Genomic DNA, 20,734 nt, shown 5'->3' with positions numbered 1-20,734 from the left:
CTCCTCCTCCTCCTCCTCCTCCTCCTCCTCCTCCGTCTCCTCTCCCTGCTCCTGCCGCGCGGAGACATACCAGCCCCCGCCGGCGGCGTTGATGCTCCCCCAAGACCTCTCCATGCTGCCTCAGCCTGCTCCTTCTCCTCCTCCTTCTGTGCCTGCGCCGGCCCCGCCTCCCACTCCATTGAGGAATCGCACTGCCTCCTCGTGCGCACGCGCGCAATTCCAGCTGCGGCCGCAGAGGGGCGACCCTCGGAGCCCAGCCTCATTTCGGGGTGGGGGGAGGGGAGGAAGGGGGAAGAGGGAGAGGTAAGCGCGATTTGATGACGTCGATCTCCGGGCCCGCCCCCCCAATAGAATGACGATACCATCGCGCCCCGGCCTCCCCACGTGCTGGAGTCCTTCCTCTACTCTGGATTATGAGGTGCGAGTGGTTTGTGTGAGTCGTTGCGGCCCGGAGCCAGAGGCGGGAGCTGACGGGGTTGGAGGTGGTGACTGATGTAGGGGCAAGGGGAAGGAATCAGGGGCAGTGGCCACAGGGGTCCGGTTTCCTGGAGGTGGTGAGGACCCGAATATGACAACCCTCTGGTGGAGCGGGAAGTGGCCATTGACAACTTCTGTGATCGGTCTTGCCTTAAGGAAAATCTCGCGATGTCACCGGGAGGGTCGGAGGTCACAGTTCGGCTTCTGCGACTTGCGCACTCTCTCCCAGGGGCATCTCCCAGCCAGTTGTTCCAAGTCTTATTTAGGTTTTTGCAAGATGGGAGCTGTCCTTTTGGTTTAAGGATCCAAATATTTGGGTCTGAGTGTCATCTGGATTTAGAGCTGGAAGGGGAGTCTAGTCCAGTCGCCTTATTTTTACGACCGAAGAAACTGAGGCTCAGAGAGGTTGAATGATTTGCTCGAGGTTACAACCAGTAAGTGGGAGATCTGGAATTTGAATGAAACCCCGTCCTCAGCCTACAAATCCATCCTCTTTCTACTGCAGTGTTAACAGTTTGCTTGTCGCAAGACACACTGGGTAGGGTGGCTGTGATGACGGTTTGTACTTCTAAAGTGCTATGGAATAGTGAAAAGCTGTTTAAAAACGTTAGCCCCCAAATCCCAATTTTTCAGAATGCTTAGAATTGTGAATGCAAAATATTACTTCCAATAAAGGCTGAGAACATTTTGTCAGGAATAATAAACAGGACAGTTATTTAAACAGGTTAAAAGAATTGTTTAAAATCATTGTTAAAATTGTGTAAATGTTACTTGGGGAGCTAGGTTTTTTATTGTTATTCAAATGATTTTTAAAACTACCCCCTCTTGACAAGTCGTTCAGTTGAATTTTTTTTTTTCTTTTCTCTCTGGAGTTTATTGAAGAGGTAAATATCTGCACCTGCTTTTTGTACTATTATTTGTGGGAAAATGAATTTTGCAAATACAGTTAATTGCATACCATATTTATACCGTGTATGCCCCTACTTAGTAAACTCCAATGGCTCCTTATTGCCTCCAGGATAAAATAGAAACTCTTCTTTTTTGACTTTTAAATCTCATCATGAGCTGGACTGGGTTTATCTTTCTAGCTTTATTATACATTATTCTTTGATCCAGTTTCTCCTGTACATATTTTGTATGTATTTTTTTTTTTTTTGCATGTTGCCTCTCCTATCATACTGTGAGCTCCTTGAGAAGAGGGACTAGTTTTTTGCCTTTGTATCTCCAGCACTTGGAACAGTGCCTGGCACATAGTAGGTGCTTATTAAATGCTTATCGACTTTGATCCCATCAAACTGACTGCCACTGTTCCTCACAAAAGGCATGCATTTGTACCGACTATACTGCATACCTGAAATATATTTCCTCCTCCTCTCTGCCTCAGAATCTCTTACTTCCTTTAAGATCCAATTCAAGTTACCATCTTCCACATAAAACCTGTGCTGTTCTCCCCAACTATTAGTGCCCTCCCTCTCAAACAATTTTGTATTTATTCAGGCTTCTTGAATAGGAGTTTTTTCACTTTTTTGCTTGTATTCTTAACTATTTGAGAAGTAGCTCCATGAGCAGCATCTGACCCATTGTAAATTATTTCATGCAGTTCTTGACTTTTACTTCCAGAAACCTGTATTACTGAATATTTTGCATTTTGATTTATATTTTTTTATTTTTATTTTTTTAGGATTTTGTGGAGATCGTTTGGATACTCAGGATTTCTGAAAACATATCATTATAGAATAATTACATCAAATTCACAGATTCCTTTCACTTGGATATCACGGGTACAGAGTCTTCATAAAACACTGGCTTTTTACTTCTCCAGTCAAAGAAACAGATTCTCTACAATGCCAGAAATAGACATGAACAAAATTGACCCTGAATTGTATTCCCCACCTTCTCAAGTTCGTGGAATGACAAAACTTGATAGAACTGCATTCAAAAAAACAGTTACTATTCCAGTACTTAAAGTAAGGAAAGAAATGGTAAATAAATTAGTGAGATCCCTAAAAAAGGTACTGTTACAGCGTCCAGGCATAAAACGTGTGATTGATGATCCAAAGGATGAAGGAAATAAGCTTGTTATGTTGGATCCTCATAAGATAGTTTCTGATGATTCCTTTGAAGAATCTGAACGTCTTCTTTTAAAAGAGCTTAATGTTAACCCTCAGATCTCTTCATATAGTTTGGAGTTAGCTTATGAAAACTTTAAGACAGAAGAAATCTTGAGAGCCGTGCTTCCTGAAGGTCAAGATGTAACTTCAGGGTTTAGCCGAATTGGACATATAGCCCATCTGAACCTTCGAGATCATCAGCTACCATTCAAACAGTTAATTGGTAGGTACAATATAGAAAAACTTGGGTTTACTGTGTATGTTCTAATTTTAGTTATGTAAAGTCTAGAGAGGCTACATGACAGTGAATGGAGGACTGTTCTCAGGAAGACATGGGTTCAAGTGCTGCCTAGGACATAGACTAGCTATATCATGGGCAAGTCATTTAACCTTTATGTCTCAATAAGTTTTCTAAGCTTATAATTTACAAATGAATTGAGGATCTGTATCTGTAGAGGGAGTCTGCACACTGGGAGTTTAGCTCCATTTCTCTCCTCGAACATAGATCCCCTCCTGTTTGGCCAACTAATGAAATCAAAAGTCTAGACCAAAAACAAGAGTTTTATTTTACAACTGCTAGGTTATAGGAGGAGGAAATTTTCCTATTTTAAGTTTAGGCCATGTTCTGAGCTGTAATCCACCCTATTTGAAAAGCCATTTAGAACATCCTCTCTGGAAGATGTATATATGAATAAACTTAATTGTCTGCCTAGGCTTTTATGGCCATCAGTACATAAATGAAGGTATAGACTTAAAAATTCAGAATTATTTGCTGTGCCAAAATTCACTGGATTGTCATATTGCAACAAGGGCATTGTTGGTACTTAGTGATTACTGATCTTTAAGTCTAAATTTAGATCCCAGCTTTTGTGAATTTTTGATTTAGGTCTGAATACAAAGTATTTGTTTATTTTTCTATGGCTACAGATCTAGATTTTTGATTCGGTTCATTATCCCTTGGCTACTCATCCTGAATAGTCTTATAATTAGTATAACTAATTTGTTGGAGAAGGGGATGAAGAATTAATAGTATAAACCCAGGCAAATTTATGTTTTTTACATGTAGAATAATTATTAATAGACTTAAGGATTATGCTCATCTTTAAAATGTAACTCCAGCATTTTGTTCAGGTAAGACTTGTGAATACTCTTTTATGTTTTTCTTTTCCTTTATTTTCTTTTTGATAATTTATTTATTTTTAGTTGTGAACATTCACTTCCATAAAAGTTTTAGTTTTAAATTCCACCCCCCTCACTCTCCCCACCCCCCCATCCCCTGGGACAGTGTGCCATCTGATATAGGCTCTACTTATTAGTCAGGATGTAAAGACCAATTAGAACTAATGGGAGGAACCACTAGAATGAAGCAATAAAACCAAGCAACAAAAGAAAAGGAGATTAAATAGCATGCTTCTGTCTGCATTCAGACTCCCGTAGTTCTGTCTCTGGATGTGGATAGCAATTTCCATCATGAGGCTTTTGGAGTTGTCTTAGATTCTTGCATTGCTGTGAAGAGCCAAGTCTATCATCAACTCAGTCATCGAACAATGTGGCTGTTACTGTGTACAATGTTCTCCTGCTTCTGCCCATTTCACTCTGCATCAGTTCACATAAGTCTTTCCAGGTTTTTTTGAAGTCTGCCTGCTTATCATTTCTTATAGCACAATAGTATTCTATTACATTCATATACCCCAACCATATACACAACTTGTTCAGCCATTCCCGAACTGATGGGCATCCCCTCAATTTCCAATTATTTGCCACACCAAAAAGAGCTGCTATAAATATTTTTATACATGTGGGTCCTGTTCCAGTTTTTATGATCTTTTTGGGATACAGACCTAGAAGTGGTATTGCTTGGGTCAAAGGGTATGCAGTTTTATAGCCCTTTGGGCATAGTTCTGAATTGCTCTTCAAAATAGTTGGATCATTTCACAACTCCACCAATGTTTTCTTTTATTTTTAATGATAAAAAGGATTGCTATTTGAATGGTGTGATCAGAATATTGAATGCTACAAGCAAATGTTATATAGTTATACATAAACCCCTTCTGGCATTCTTTTTCATTATGTTTCCTTTCCCTCACATATGAACTATCAAATTCTCAGAAATATTTTTAAGGAGTAAGTATAGTGGATAGAGGAGGCTGGAAGTCAGTTCAAGTTGTAACTCTACTACATACTGCCTATTTGCACCTGGTGGAACTTAACTTCTCAGTGCCCTGGATTACTCTCTAAAACTAAGTTGTCAAAGTCTCCTTTGTAGGCTCCATTATAAATTCCTTAACCATAGGTATTCTCCAGGGCTTTATCTTAGGCTCTCTTATTTTATCTGTATACTCTCTCTGTGACCTCATCAGCTCCCATTGGTTTATTATCTATATGCAAATGACTCATAGGTTTATGTCTAGCCCTAATCTCTCTCCCTTGAGTTATAGACCAGCTTCACCAGTTGTCTGATATTTCAAACAAGATGTTCTAGAGATATCTTTATGCCCAGAACAGTATTCATTTATCCTCCCTCCTTACCCTCCAACCCAACTCCTCTTCTAAATTTCCCTATTTCTGTTGAGGGCACCTCCTTTCTTCCCATATCTCAGGTTCATAACCTTTGATGTCATCTTTCATTCATCACTCTTCCTTACCCCACACATTCAGTGAGTTGCCAGATAATACCATTTCTACCTTTACTTACGTTAATACACAGCTACCACTTTAGTTCAGGTCTCATAATTTCTTATTGAGATTATTGCAACAGCTTTTTAATTAGTTTCCATTCCACAATTCTCTTCCCACTGGAATCTATTCTCTATCTAATTGCCAAAGTGATTTCTTTACATGCAGATCCAATCATGTCATCCCCCTATTTAGTCAACTACAGTAGTTTCCTGTTACCTTTAGGATAAAATATAAACTCTTCTGTTTAACTTTTGAAGTCCTTCACAACCTGGCCTCAACCTATCTTTCTAGTGCCATTATTGTACATTACTCCTCTTCTTGTACTCTGCCATACAGCTATATTTGCCTGCTGTCTTTCATCTCCCATTTCTGGGCCTTTGCCCCTCATACCTAGAAGATACTCCATTCTCACCTCCACCTCATATGACTCTTTGTCTTCCTTCTGGGTGCAGCTCAAGCATTACCTTTCTTTTGAAATCTTTCCTGACACCCCAACTGCTAGTGCCCTCCCTCCCTAACTACTTTCTATTTGTAGTTATTCTCTTTAAATTTATTCTTTATATCTACATTCTAAAGAGAAACCCCTTTAGAATGTAAATTCTTTTTAAGTTGGAATTATTCCATTCTTTGTATCCCCAGGGCTTCACAAAAAGTAGGCACTAAAATAAATGATGTTTGCTATATATAGATAGATGAAGTGTCCCCACTGGAAATTGCCTCCAGTAGTGATATCAGAGGTTCTCACCATCCCTACACAACCCCCCACCCCCAAGGAAATTCAAATCTTTAACCATTGATCTTTAGGGTTCCCCCCCCCCCATAAATTTCATTCTTCATCTCAAGCAAACTATCTTACTTTGGGAATTTAGTTCTTATACCTAAGAAGGCAAAATATGAGCTTTTGCCCATTTATATTATAGTACACAGGTTATTATGAAGTATTTGATTTGAATTTCAACTGCTTTATTCATTTGCATTGTTGATTATTTTTATTAGATTTTTAAATCAGATTCTCTTTTATATCTCAGGATAGTCTCTTACAGGTTTCTAAACTAAGGTTGAAAAAGAAACTAATTAAAAGGAAGGAAGGAAACATGCATATATTAAGTACCTACTATATGCCAGGCACTGTATTAACTCATTTGATCCTCACAACAACCCTGGGAGGTATGTGCTATTATCATCTCCATTTTATAGCTGAGGAAACTGAAGCAGACTGGAAGTAAAGTGACCTGCCCTGGTCACACAGCTTAGCAAGTGTCTGAGGTGGGATTTGAACTCATCTTCCTGACTCCAAGCTTCATGCTCTACCAGCTGTACAAGACTTCCTTTTTTATTGACCAGAAGGATTACAATTATCATACTAATTATCATTATAATGTGTAATATTTAATTATAATTATTTTTAAATGGATATGTTTATTGTTTGGCTTTTATATAATGGCAAGTAAAGCATAATGGATAGAAAGCAGCCGTTTGAGTGAAGACCTGACTCCAAATTCCCAAAGCCAGCATCTGACAAATAATTGTTTTGTGACTCTTAGCAAGTAACTTAACCTCTACTATAAGACTATGATTTACAGATTTGCATTGCTGGATGGGGCAAGTTCTGTATAACAATGGAGTCAAATATCTGGACAAAAAAAAACAAAACTGATAGGTGTGTGTAGTCAAAGACCCAAATATTTCTTTTATTTGGAAACATTTGTTTTCTTCAAAATATTTCCAGAATGAACATTTGCCTATCCCCCATGGCTAGAAGCTCAACTGTTTTTGCTGATATTTTCAAAGTCCTCCCTCCTACCCTTTCACCTCATGATTACCTATTAAATAAACACACTCATGGGGCTTCAGCTATAGGGAAAAACATTTTTTTTTTCAATTACGGAGACCATCAGATACCCCCAGTGGCATGAGATTTTTATAATTATATTCCTTCAACTGATTCTAGATGCAGTTTTAAGGAAAATATATTTACGTTTTTACATATATGCAATTTCAGGCTTTATTTTGTAAACATTAAAGAAAACTTACAAAAACATTTTCCCCCATTTTTTTCAGGCCAAGTTATAATTGACAAAAACCAGGGCATCACTTCAGTAGTAAACAAGGTCAATACTATTGACAGTATTTATAGAAATTTTCAAATGGAAGTGCTGTCCGGAGAGGAGAACATGATAACCAAGGTATAGTATGTCTTCTCATCTATTGTGTGGAGTCAAAGTAGCTAATTGAAAGGAATAAAGTAAGTTTTAAAAAATAATAATACATTTATTCCTTCTTTCAACCATTTACTCTACATTTCAACACCATGGAAATGTTGAATAAAGTTCATCTTGCCTCTTCTAGCATTATAACAGCTTGTATTTACCAAAATTCTTATAGTACCTTTGTAAGTAAATTTTAGTCAGTCAGTTGTTGTTTATTGCTGTTCCATCGTCTCACTCTTGATGACCCCATTTAGGGTTTTCTTGGCAAAATATTGGAGTGGTTTGCCATTTCCTTCTCCAGTTCATTTTACAGATAAGGAAACTGAGGCAAACAGCATTTTAGTCAGCAAGCATTTATTAACTGCTCACTATATGCCAGTACCTGTGTAAGCCCTCTGAATACACATACCAACCCAAAGATGAGTCTCTGCCTTCAAGGCACTCATGTTTTAATAGAGGACAACACATAAAAGGAAGCTGAATAGGGTAATAGGGTAAGGTGAGGAAAAGATGAAAGGGGTAAGAAGAAGCCTTGTAGAATAAGCCCTGGGGAATCAGGAGTACAACCTGTGGTGGAGTTCTCAAAATGGTCTACTTAGGTTAGGAAACAAGTTAAAGCTACTCTCTTAGAGAACACGTTTTTAAAAGAAGCCCCATACTGTCAAAATGTTAGAAAAGTAGAAGTAATAAAACAGCCAAAAAGATGGATGCAAAATACATATTATTCTTGTTAGCTACTGAAAACTTTAGTTTTGTGGAAATTTGAGTATAGCAACAACAGTGTCCTCTAAAGCATTAACAGATACTCTTTTAATATTGTTTAGATCAGAATCATTAAGTATTCAAAGGTCTCCCTATTCTTTAAGAAACCCAGATTGCTCTGTTTTTGGGGACACAGCACTATATAAAGGCAAGTAGTGATGAATTTTATCCTATAGGAGAAAATCTATGCCTAGTTTTGAAAAACAGATTTTTTTTTAAGGCAGTTGGGGTTAAGTGACTTGCCCAGGGTCACACAGCTAGTAAGTGTCAAGTGTTTGGTCTGAGGCCAGATTTGAACTCAGGCCCTCCTGACTTCAGGGCTGGTGCTCTATCCACTGCACCACCTAGCTGCCCCAAAAAATAGAATATTTTATAATAACTAATAGTATGATGTTAGTGATAAGTTTTTTAATAGACAGTGTAAAGGTTCTAGGCTGTTAATTACAGGTTAACTTGGAATTTTACCACCATTTGGTGATGGCACTGAATAGCAGTTACAGGATATGGGGGATGCTCAATAGTGGCTTCCTATGTGGAAAACACATTTTAACCTGTTTGAAGTACTAAGTGTGCATATTCTTTACTTTTTCTTGACTCCTTAAGGTAATGAGCAATTTTGTCTCAACAACTATACCTCTGTCTGGGAAGTCTTTTTGGATTTACAGGTGGCACTTAATGGTTTTCTTAGACAGTTAAAGATTACTCTGGTTTTATGTTTTTAAACATATTAAGTAGGAAAGTGCTTGAGTTTAATACTGAATTTTTTAAAATTTAATAATGAATATTTATATTCATTTGAAGTATATTTATTTTTCCTTTAAATGCTGAAATCTTTTGATGTTAACCTTTGAATGCTTGATTACAGTCATATTAGTTCTTTGCCATAGAATCTCATGCAATAAAATCACTTATATTTCCTATTGTCATGTCTCTGTAAGATAATTTCTTAAAATGAGAGATCAAAAGTTAGATTTTATTAAAGTTGACTAAAGCAAAATCTATATGGAAACTAACTTAGAAAAATAAGATAGTGATACAAGAATACTAAGCATTTAATAAAGAGAGTTTTTATAGTTTTGATATTTCATGTCTGTCACAATCACAAAGCAGTGTCACAAGCCAATTAACTTTTTCTTAGATCTTAATATCACTTGCATTTTAATTTACCCAAGATAAATGAAACTTGGCAAAGGGAAAAAAGCATGACAAAAATTAGTTCATTTGACCAGTTCATTACATTGATTAGCTCTCATCATCTAAAATTTCATATATCATTTAAAATTTCCAGCTGTGACCCAGCCATACAGATTTCTCGACTTGAAACCAACAAAGACCCAAAGTAACAAAGTCTGAAAATTGCAGAATGGCTCTGAATTTAGAGTCTTTTCCATTTCCATCATTGTTCCCATTGATACTTAACTCAAACCTCCTCCTTACAGACAAAAATTCAAATTGTGGAGGTGACTTTATTTTCTGGGGTTGATGTGTCTATACACAATTCTCTACACACAACTGATGAATGCAAAATAACTAACCCTGAAAATGTGTGTGGTATGTTGTTTCAGGTTATAGGTTTTCTCCTTCCATCTGGTGGTATATAAGACCATAATTAAGCTACTCTGTTGGCCTATCTAAAAATTCCTTATGTGACTGCGGAAGCACTTTATGGTCCTTATGGATAAGGTGGGAAAACCATTTGGCTTTGAAGACAGGGCTTTTTTCAAGAACGTCTAATGCAAAAAATTAACTAGTCTCAAGACTAGTTACAAACACTGGTTTCCTAATTAAATTTGTTTTGAATGTATCGCTCTTTGCTCTTAGCTTTAGCATTGAAAAATACTTATGACAAGTCCTATGCAAATATTTACATATTAATTTAGAAATAACCTAATTAACCAAAACATACCTTTTTCAGGTTCGAGAAAACAACTACACATATGAATTTGATTTTTCAAAAGTTTATTGGAATCCTCGTCTCAGCACAGAACATAACCGTATTACAGAACTTCTCAAGCCTGGAGATGTTTTGTTTGATGTTTTTGCTGGAGTTGGGCCTTTTGCCATCCCAGTAGCAAAGAAAGACTGCATGGTATTTGCCAATGATCTCAATCCCGAATCCCATAAATGGCTATTCCACAATTGTAAACTAAACAAAGTGGACCAAAAAGTAAAAATCTTTAACCTGGATGGTAAAGACTTCCTTCAAGGACCAGTAAGAGAAGAGTTAATGAAGTTGGCGAGACAACCATCAAAGGAGAGAAAACCATCGGTGCACATAGTTATGAATTTACCAGCAATGGCTATCGAGTTGCTCAGTACTTTCCATTCTCTTTTAGATGGACAATCCAAAAGCAGGGAGCTTCTTCCCATAGTGCACTGTTACAGTTTTTCCAAAGCTGATGATCCCACCAAAGATGTTCAGCAACGAGCTGAAGCTTTGTTAGGTGCTTCTTTAAAAGGATGCAGTTCAGTTCACCTTGTAAGAAATGTGGCTCCTAATAAGGAAATGATATGCATCACTTTCCAGGTCCCAGCTTCTGTGCTTTATGAAAACCAGCCGATAAACCAAGAGGAGCAATATCTTAAACCTGGTATGGCTAAATTTTACACTTAACTTTTCTAGCAGCCATCCCTGTCATTTGGGAATACAGAATGAGGTTAAATAAACTGGTGTGATATTTAAGGTTTTAATCACTTTCTGATTCAGTTGTGTTTTAGTTTTATTGTGATTGAGAGAAGCAACTGTGCACCTGTTAAACTGTTGCTAGGTAAATGGCATTTGAACATAGGACCATAGATTTAGAGTTGAACAGCATGTCAGAAATAATTTAATTTCTTCATTTTACAGATGAAGAAACAGGTTCAGAGAAGTATGTGACTTCCCCAATGTCACAGAACTCATAAGTAGCACAGAGAGTATTTAAAACCAGATCCTCTCACTCCAGACCCAGCAGTCTTTCCATTGCATCATACTCCTCTATCACTTGATTCTGAAGAATAGTATCTAAAGCTCTTAACACATTAGTTTAAGAATCTTAAGGTTCCTGTGGTGTTTCTATTAATTTTTTTAAGAAAGATTTTAATAACTTTTGTTTTCACACTGTCTTTGATTTCCCCTTTTATTCCTCCTTTCTCTTAAAAGACCATTATGTATAATGAAGAATGTTTTTTTTTTAAAAAGAGAGGAAGGGAAAAAATTTAGCAAAAATGATCAACACATTGAAAAAATCTGATATTATATTGCACACTCAAGGACCCTGATCTCTGCCAAAGAGCAGGAGAGGCCAAGCTTGTTCTTTATAATCTCACAGCCTTCACTTTTGATTATTTTTTGTTGCTATTCCTTTCATCTGCATTATTTTTCATCATGTTTACTGTTTCTTGAAGCACAGTAATATTATATTATATTCATGTGCCACAATTTGTTTAGTCATTCCCCAATCAATAGTAATCTATTCTGTTTTCATTTGCTACCACAAAAAAATGTTGCTAGAAGTATTTTAAAGTATATAGAGCTTTTCTTCTTGTCAGTGACACCTCCCCCCCTCCCCCCGCTTTGATATATACTTTTAGCAGTGGAATCTTTGAGTCAAATGGTGTGGACATTTTAGTCATTTTATGTGCATAATGTAAAATTGCCTTCAAGAATGGATATACCAATTCACAACTCTTACCAACAATGCATTAGTGTTCCTGTATTTCCATAATCCCTCCAACATTGACTATTTCCATTTTTTGCCATCTGTTAATATTAAGGTCAGTTATTTGAAATATTATCTAACATAAATCTATTTGGTTTTATTACAGAAATCCTAGAGGGGCCTCCTTTTAAACGCCAAAGAACAGGTAAAGCCTCATTGGAAGGACAATCACAAAATGGCTCACAAACATGATCAGAAATGTTTTCTACCTCCATATCTATCCTTTGTGGGACTAAAAGCAATTTGTAATTCCCTGAAGCTCATGTATTATATCACTGTGGTATAGAACTAGGTAGTTTTGCCTTGCCTTTTACAGTTGTTTTATTGAAGATTATCAGAATGACATCTTAGTTGCTGAATTTTATATAAAGGTGATTAAATTTACTTTCACAAGTTATTTTGAAGAACTGTTTTCTTTTTCTTTTGGGGAGAGACACTATGACTACTTTCTTCTCTGTCATAAACTCTAGGAGTCATCATTTTCCCCCAGTGTTCCAATCATTTCAAGTCACACTTGTGAGAATCACATCCAATAATAGGATTTTCCCTGATTATGAAGATCAAAGCAGTAGCATCATGTGGCACAGAAAGGTTAAAGATTTCTATAGTTAAATGGTCCCTAGCTTTAGTAATTAGTGGGTCATTAGTGAGCTTGGAAAAAACTGTTTCAGAAGAATGGTATAGATGGAGGATATCAAGGGAAGGAGTATAGAGTATAGAGAGAACACAGTTAAGTATAGAGGACTCTAAAAGTTAATCGATGAAAGGAAGGAAGTGGAGCTTAGAGCTTGAAGAAAGATAGGAATTGGAATAGCTGCTGTGCAAAATATGATAGAAAGGACTAAAAGCACTGAGGGTCTAGTTGAGAGTATACAGTATAAGTAGTAGTGGATCCAATCAACATAGTTTCATGATTTCCTCTTTATTGTTCTTTTGGCTGTTTAGGAATACAAGCCAAAGAAGCAAAGGGTGTAAATTACCAAGGGATGAAGGTTACCAGCACAGGAATGGTCTAAGGTCAGTGGAACATGAGCTTTGAAGGTGAGGGCATTACTGAAATGGTTGAAAGAAGAGTTAATTCAAGTGAACAGTAAACGTTAAATGTCTCCTACATGCAAGGTACTGTTGAACGGTTAAAGAAGTGAGGCCAGAACCAGAGGAAGGAATAAAAGAAAGATCATCATATGTAAGAAACAGATATACCTCGAGCAGGGGAATTAAAGAGATGGAAGGACAGAAAATTGTAGTGAAGGAAGAGAATTTCAGAATTCAGAATCTTGAAGAAGAAGTAATTTAGTAAGGTCTAAGATTACCTTTGTGAATGGCTGAAATACAGTGAAGATAGAGGTCACAACTGTCAGAATGGATTAGAAGAGACACTGAGATATAAACTGAAGTTTGAAAGGATAATAGAGCCAAGGAGTTGAAAGAGTATGAACTAGATGTCAAAGTTGTGGAGGTGAGCAAGCATCTCATTTAAAAAAGTTTATGAAATTATACCCCTGATACTGATGTTCTTAATTAAGAGCTTAGCACACATGAAAAATGGCAAGAAGCTTTGTATATGGACAGAAAACTGGGTTTGGAAAACAGAAATCCAAGACTTACTTTTAATTTGTTATTAATTAAGTTGTGTGATCCTGAGCAAGCTTTGTGGCTCAATTTCCCCATGGACATGACATGAAATTATTAAATGATACATGTTAAATGTGTTCTCCCCACTTTAAGGGTTGTGAATGTATGTGAAAGCATAGGAACATTGGTTTTAGAATTAGGATGACCCTTTGAGATCAATTCAGGGACAGGGAACCTGTGGCCTTGAGGCCCCACCTGAGTCCAACCCCCTCATTTCTACACTGAAGTCCACAGAAGTCGTCAAGTGATGTAGGTAAGTAGCAAAGCTGGAAATCTGACCCAGTGCTGGGACTCAAAAGTCCAGTACCCTATTCACCATATAGTGTACTCCACAAATATAACATTTTACAAATGTTTCTAAATATGTTACATTAGAGTTTGACCAGTTATACCTGTGAGTATCTATTTTAATGGCAATTTTACAAGAAATCCTTCAGTTTTCTTAAGAAATTGCAGGAAACATTCATTGACATTGAGAAAGGTGGCATGAAGCAGTGAAAAGAGAAATAACAATGGATTTTCAATAAGAAAAATAATTTGTCTCAGGTCCACTAGTTACTACCTGTGTAACATGGTCAGTTCAGTTCACTTTTCTGAGCCTTAGTTTCCTTATCTAAAATACTATTATTATTATTATTATTATGTAACACTAATAGGGTGGTTGTGAGGAGTGTGTGTTTATGAACTATAAAGTGCTAGAAAAATTCAGCTATTGTTATTTTTCAGATGCTTCAAATATTTTTTCCTATCTGTGATCAAACTAAATCTATTACCCTTACAAGTAATTTTCTACATGTTACAAAATCTCTTGTTGAATGAAAACTTAAGGTCTGTAAGAAAACATGTCATGCTCAGTGCAATATTCAAAAGGTAAAATTTCACTTAAATCCAACCCCCTGAGACTTGTCATGAAATTGTTTCGTATGTTAGTTGAATGGTGCTATTTATGTATTAAATGTTAAGATATGGGTTTAATTTTACCATTGGTAAAAAGCTGTGTCTGCTCTAGATTATCCTGTTTAAGCCATGGTTCACAGTTGTACTACCTTAATCAAACTTTGCCTCACTTTCTCTAGCAGAATAGGCATTAAGGCTTTAGTTTAAAGAGAGTGAGTGACATTATCACAGCTCAGATTTTACTTGCCACATCCTGCAGGTAGAAGGAAAAAACTCACTTGTCTGGACTAGTACTGAGAAGACACTGAAAAAATTTATTAAGCGAAGGAATAGGTTTGAATATTGACTTAATGTTGTAATCAAAATGGCATTTAAATACTTGTTCAAATAAAATGCTATAATAAGAGTAAAACTATAAAACTTAATACAAAGTCTAGCTTTATTTTAAAAAAATTTACAAGTCTGTCTTTAAACCTCAAGTACACATTGCTGAATTATTCGTATCTTCCATTAGATGTGGCTTATTGCTTCAGTTCCTCTCAGGAAAATACAAATAAAAATGAATTTTTTCCCCACAAAAATGCATCTCCCAATTACATGACACTGTGTCCTGACTTTATTTCACATAGCTACCTTGAGTGGCAGTACTCAGATTGAGTTGTGCCGAGTGTGGTGATCATTTGGTCATTTCATGTTTGTTTTACTTGGGCTAGATTCTAGTTCCAATTTCTAAGCCTCACAAACTGGTAAATAAGTGCAGGTTAACTGTATGGCCAGAAAAGTCCACTGAAGGCATCTTGTAAGGCTCGGTGGCATGCCAGAGAAGAAGTATATCCTCCAGCAAGATCCTGTGGTGAAGCAGCTCGTACATGATTTAGATACCTAAGAGAAAAAATGATTGGTTTACGTGAAAAGTACGAAGCAATGGGTAAAGACATTTTTTAAAAGCAACTAATTAAAATAAATACAGAGTTACTGAATCTTCAACATGTTATAAGTAATTGTTAAAATTTCTATTCAGAAATACTAAATCCTTTAGTTATGGCATGTCTTTCTTGGGGCTGACGCAGGGTAGAAGAAAAAAAAAGATGTTCCCATTAAAAGGGTTGATCTAGTCATTACTAAGTATCACTACTGAAAATAGTATCAGTTTTCAGCTCCACTATTATTCCCTTAGTCATTTATTTTGTTTTCTTTGGCCAGAGCAATTTGCATTTAAAGACTAGGGGTATGACAGATATGGTACCTAGTAATATTTTAACCCACTCCATAGAATTTGCATCTTCACTTCTACTGAATAAGCAACCAGTTAATTCTATGATCACAACATCCAATGTCTGTTTTTTCACATGTCAATGTTTATTAAACTATATTATCCAAACTGTTAAACCAAAACAATACAACAAAAAGAAATGGGGAGAATAAGAGACAGTACAGAATCTTGCACCTACACCATGTTCTGTTTTAAGAAGAGCAAATGCTTCAATTTCTATATCTAATGGAAGACTCATATTCTGAGTTCAAATCTGGCCTCAGACACTTAATATCTATGTGACCCTGGGCAAATCACTTCACCCTGTTTGCCTCAGTTCTCATTTGTAAAATGAGCTAGAGAAGGAAATGGCAAATCACTCCATTATCTTTGCCAAAAAAAGAATTATAAACCAACAACAACAAAACACAAATGGAGTCGTGGAGCGTCAGAAGTGACACAACTGAAGTGACTGAACAACTAACTGGTCCTTTGTCTCTGTTAAATCACCAACAGATTAAATGTAATACGTCTTCTAAAGTCCACAAAACCCTAGGTTCTAGGTTCTATGAGACTTGTAAAGTTATTCCCTCACAGTAAATGTGTTCATGTCAGATATGTTTAAATTGTGTTTGCTAAGTACTTCCAAATGCTGCCACAACATTTACTGGGGGTAATGGTATTACTGGGAGTCTGATGCATGAGAAATGATCAAAGTGTTTTCAAGTTTAAAAACTTGCCCATGGAGCAGGACAAACCAGCTATTATTTATCTCACATAGGTTACCAAATCACTAGCAACCAAATAAAAGCTTTACCACATCTAAAACTACTTTCAAAATATTACCAATTTACATTTCTTCATATGTTACTGAATTGTTTGCATCTAGTCACCAGCCCAAGCTGTATCACCTTCATTTTCCTTTCCCCAGCCCTTCAGCTAGAAAAGCATTGTTTCAGCTTCAAGCCAACTCTCACAAATAAGAACTGGTTTCACAGTTATAATGTAAACCACTGAGCTTAAACTCACTATTTTGATTCATCACATCTTGGTCTAACCTACTCCTGGGAAAGTTGAGTCATTCTACCTCTGGCTTGGCAATTCAAGCATAAACTTGCACTGTGCACATGGCTTTTTATGTTATCCTGAGAAACCTAAAACAGCTGCGCACTGCTGGCAGCAAAACACAGGATCACCAGTAAAATATCCAAAACAGTTGCATCTTTTAATTTATGACTGTGCACTGTTTCCATAAAGAGTATATAAAACAGTTCAGCTTTTATAGGTAAAATGTAATAAACAGTCATACTCATTTATGCCATCAATGTAAAAAAGTTTATTTTAAAATGATTAATTATAGCTTGAAAACAGTATTTCTTGTTTAATAACTGTACTAGGGAAATGAACAATATTTCTATGTATGAATTAGTCCTAAGATACTTGATTCATACTACCAAATTCAAGTGTGCTTATCGAAGAATATTAACTTCCCCCTTTTTCCATTTACATTAAACATATCTGAAATGGAATAAAAGAATGACTTTTTACAAGAATTAGGATAATTATAGTTAAAGTTCATTATGCTCTTGAACAGCACAGAGTGATTATTTTTGAAGCTTTCAACCTATTTTCACCATAGCAACTTGTGTAAAAACATAACAGTTCATTGTTGGCATTCAACTGTGGTCTTTTATTTTTAAAGTAGCTAAACCTTTTTTCATCTGTCTTTTCTTTCACAGAATGACTTACATAGAAATGTATTTTGCATAACTACACATGTATAACCTATGTCAAACTGCTTGCTTTTCTCAATGGGGGGGAGAATTTGGAATTCAAAATCTGAAGAAAAAAAGATTATTAAAATTGTTTTTACATGTTATTGGGGGAAATAAAGTATTAAATAAGATTACAAAAATAAAGTAGCTAACCTTAATGTTCTTAAACCCTTTAATTATTGTGGTACACCAAAACATTTTAAAGGATCGGCCACACTGAAACCACACAATGAGAATTTAGTGTTTTGCCTACTTTTCCACATTAATCCACATCTGTGTTGTTTTAATTCTTTCATGACTGTTATACAAGTACATCTCTGAACTGAATTCCTGGGGTTTCTGGCAGAGGTCAGCATCATTTCATGTACACCTTTACAAAAGCACCAGGAAGAAGCCTTTGCCAAGTCTATTTCCAAAAGTCAAGCTCAGTTGAGTTTTGGAACCTGTAGATAATTGCTCTGACTGGTTAGCAAATTCTAACATACACTGTCTGTTTTTCATGGTTTTATTTTAGGTACCTGTAAACCTTATAAGGAGAAACCAGGAAAAAGAAATTTGCTTATTTTGGTGTACAATTTTTCACATACCTTATTTTACTAAAAGTAGCCAAAATAAAAGATGTTATACTTTTATTATTTCTGAACAGGACAAAATGAACCATCTGTTCTCAGAATTTTTACTTCAGACACTTCTGATCTAGAGGACATTGGTGTCCTTCATTATGCTCTAAGGAGTAATTTTTTTCCCATTAGTTTCTGCCCCCAGAAGATTACCTTTCAACTAACAGTATTTTTTCCACTGGGGAGATAGAGAGGAGGCAGAGGATATTCCTTGAACTGAGATTTCTCACATTGCCATTTCTTGTTAAAATTAGCGGTCGTTCCTCCCAGGCAAGGCAGTATAATTTACACTTCAAGACTTAACTCTGTTCTATAACATAAAAAAATTTCTGTACTATTTGTTTTACCATTTGTGTTTCTTTAAAGACTTTACTTTTTAGACATAAAGGATGATACAAGAAAATTAGGGAAGCATGAAAAAATTACCTGTTAGATCTATGGATAGGAGAACAGTTCATAACCAAACAAGATATAGAGACGATCAAGGGAAGTAAAATGGGTAATTTTAACTATATAAAATTAAAAAGGTTTTTGCACAAACAAAGCCAATGCAGCCAAAATTAGAAAAGCAGAGAAGTGGGAAAAAATTTACAGTAAGTTTCTCTGATAAACATCTCCTTTCCCAAATATGTAGAGAACTGAGCCAAATTTATAAAAATAAGAGCCATTCCCCAGTTGATAAATGGTCAAATGATATGAACAGTTTTTAGAAGAAACCAAAGCTATCAAGTTATGAAAAATGTTTTAATTCACTAATAGTTAAAGAAATGCAAATTAAAACAACTCTGAGATACCACCTCACACCCATCAGATTGGCTAACATGACAAATATGGAAAATGACAAATGCTGGAAGGGATGTAGGAAAACAGGTATACTAATGCATTGTTGGTAGAGCTGTGAACTAGTCCATTCTGGAGAATAATGTGGAACTATACCTAAAGGTTTAAAAACTGCATACATATCTTTGATCCAGCAATACCACTACTAGGTCTGTATGCTAAGGAGATGAAACAAAAGGATCTACATCTTTATGTGGTGACAAAGAACTGGAAACTGAAGGGATGCCCATTAGTTTGGGAATGGTTGAACAAGTTCTGGTATATGATTGTGATGGAATACTATACTATTTTGTGCTCTTAGAAATACTAAAGAGAACGATTTCAGAAAAAATGGGAAGACTTACACAAATTGATGCAAAATGAATTGAGCAGAAACAGAAGAACAATCTACACAGTAACAGCAATATTGTAAAAATAATATCGCTATTCTAATCAATACGATGATCCGTGACAATTCCAAAGGAATCATGGTGAAAAATGCTACACACCTCCAGATAAAGAACTGATGGACTGATGAGTGCAGACTGAAGCATTTTTTCTCTTTAATTTTTCTTGATTTTTTTTTTGATACATGGCTAACGTGGAAATGTTTTGCATGATTTCATATGTATCATGGGTATCATGTCTTCCTTTTTTAATAGGTAGGGGAGGAAGTAATGAGAGGTAGAGAATTTGGAAATGAAAATATAAATGAATACACACACACGCACACCTTACACTACAATGGGGCTAAAGCTTTGAACTTCAATTAGAAACTGGTGAAGAATGCTCTCTACTGGAAAAGAGCAAGGGTATTACTCAAGAATAAAAAAAATACTCCATATTCTTCCTCATCCATGACGATGAAGCATTTCAGTTCCATTAAATAAGGAAATCTTACAATATAACTTAAGATATAACATGCTGGATCCCCTTACTGACCTCGCTAAAAATTAAATAAACAATGTTGAACAAGTTGATTTTAAGATGAGGTCTACATGCAGACTAACCCTTTATTTCATATCAAACTTTATAGTAGTATCTTTTACCAAAACAAAAGGGTTCCAAAAATGTGGTTCAAGAGATCATGAAAAGTGAATTCTCAAGTCTAGGACTTTCTTTTTATAAGGTAAGCATTTTGAAAAGTCCCTATTTACAACTATATTTCATTAAAGAGACTAGTATCTTTTATTTTTTTTTTAAATATTTGTTTTAATCAGTCAGGATTAGCTTTGTTTTTTTGGTTGGGCAATGGGGGTTAAGTAACTTGCCCAGGGTCACACAGCTAGTAAGTGTTGTGTGTCTAAGGCCGGATTTGAACTCAGGTCCTCCTGAATCCAGGTCCAGCACTCTATCCACTGGGCATGCTATCTGCCCCTATGCTATTTTTTAAGGTGTTATTCTCTTCAGTATTTTTTGGGGGGGTCTCCTTTAGCAAGCTGTTGACTTGTTTTTCATGATTCTCTTGCATCACTCATTTCTCTTCTCAGTTTTTCCTCTACTTCTCTTGCTTCTCAGAATCCTTTTTGAGCTCTTCCATGGCCTGGGAACAATTCATATTTTTCTTGGAGGCTTTGGATGTAGGAGCTTTGACTCTATTGTCTTCTTCTTTGTATGTTTTGATCTTCTTTGTCACCAAAGAAACATTCTATTGTCTGACTTTTTTTGCACAGTTTGCTCATGATCCCAGCCAATTACTTGAGTTGTTAGGTAGGGATCTACTTCCAATGTGGAGAATGTACTGTCCCAAGCTAAAGGGATTTTGTGCAGTTGTTTTCAGCAATACTTCTAGGGAT

The 20,734-nt window shown here is 36.1% G+C and overlaps 3 protein-coding genes across 4 annotated transcripts in view; 1 reads left to right on the top strand and 2 right to left on the bottom strand.

The window, feature by feature from the left end:
- SLC38A6 (solute carrier family 38 member 6) overlaps window positions 1–365 on the bottom strand; it is a 74,663-nt gene extending 74,298 nt beyond the window's left edge. The window contains exon 1 of the mRNA XM_027842859.1: window positions 71–365. Coding sequence (XP_027698660.1) covers window positions 71–365 — 295 coding nt within the window. The remainder of the gene's footprint in view (window positions 1–70) is intronic.
- TRMT5 (tRNA methyltransferase 5) lies at window positions 358–14,130 on the top strand. Of its 2 annotated transcripts, none has more exons than XM_027842931.1 (5): window positions 358–418; window positions 2,159–2,811; window positions 7,329–7,453; window positions 10,155–10,830; window positions 12,047–14,130. In XM_027842931.1, the coding sequence occupies exons 1-5, from the start codon at window positions 414–416 to the stop codon at window positions 12,130–12,132; spliced, it is 1,545 nt and encodes a 514-aa protein (XP_027698732.1). In that variant the 5' UTR covers window positions 358–413; the 3' UTR covers window positions 12,133–14,130. The 2 variants fall into 2 exon arrangements, with proteins under 2 accessions (XP_027698732.1, XP_027698731.1); XM_027842930.1 differs by having other exon boundaries at window positions 396–433.
- A 763-nt stretch (window positions 14,131–14,893) lies between these two features.
- The window catches only part of MNAT1 (MNAT1, CDK activating kinase assembly factor), a 236,020-nt gene continuing 230,179 nt past the window's right edge, over window positions 14,894–20,734 (bottom strand). Inside the window, exon 8 of the mRNA XM_027842919.1 lies at window positions 14,894–15,354. Within this exon, the coding sequence (XP_027698720.1) occupies window positions 15,234–15,354 (121 nt within the window). The 3' untranslated portion in view covers window positions 14,894–15,233. The remainder of the gene's footprint in view (window positions 15,355–20,734) is intronic.

The sequence above is a fragment of the Vombatus ursinus genome, unplaced genomic scaffold (assembly GCF_900497805.2).
Source record: "Vombatus ursinus unplaced genomic scaffold, bare-nosed wombat genome assembly UNPS02014893.1, whole genome shotgun sequence".
In the NCBI taxonomy this organism is placed as follows: domain Eukaryota; kingdom Metazoa; phylum Chordata; class Mammalia; order Diprotodontia; family Vombatidae; genus Vombatus; species Vombatus ursinus.
Note: the sequence above shows the minus strand (reverse complement) of the source record. Positions and strands in the feature narration are given on the sequence as shown.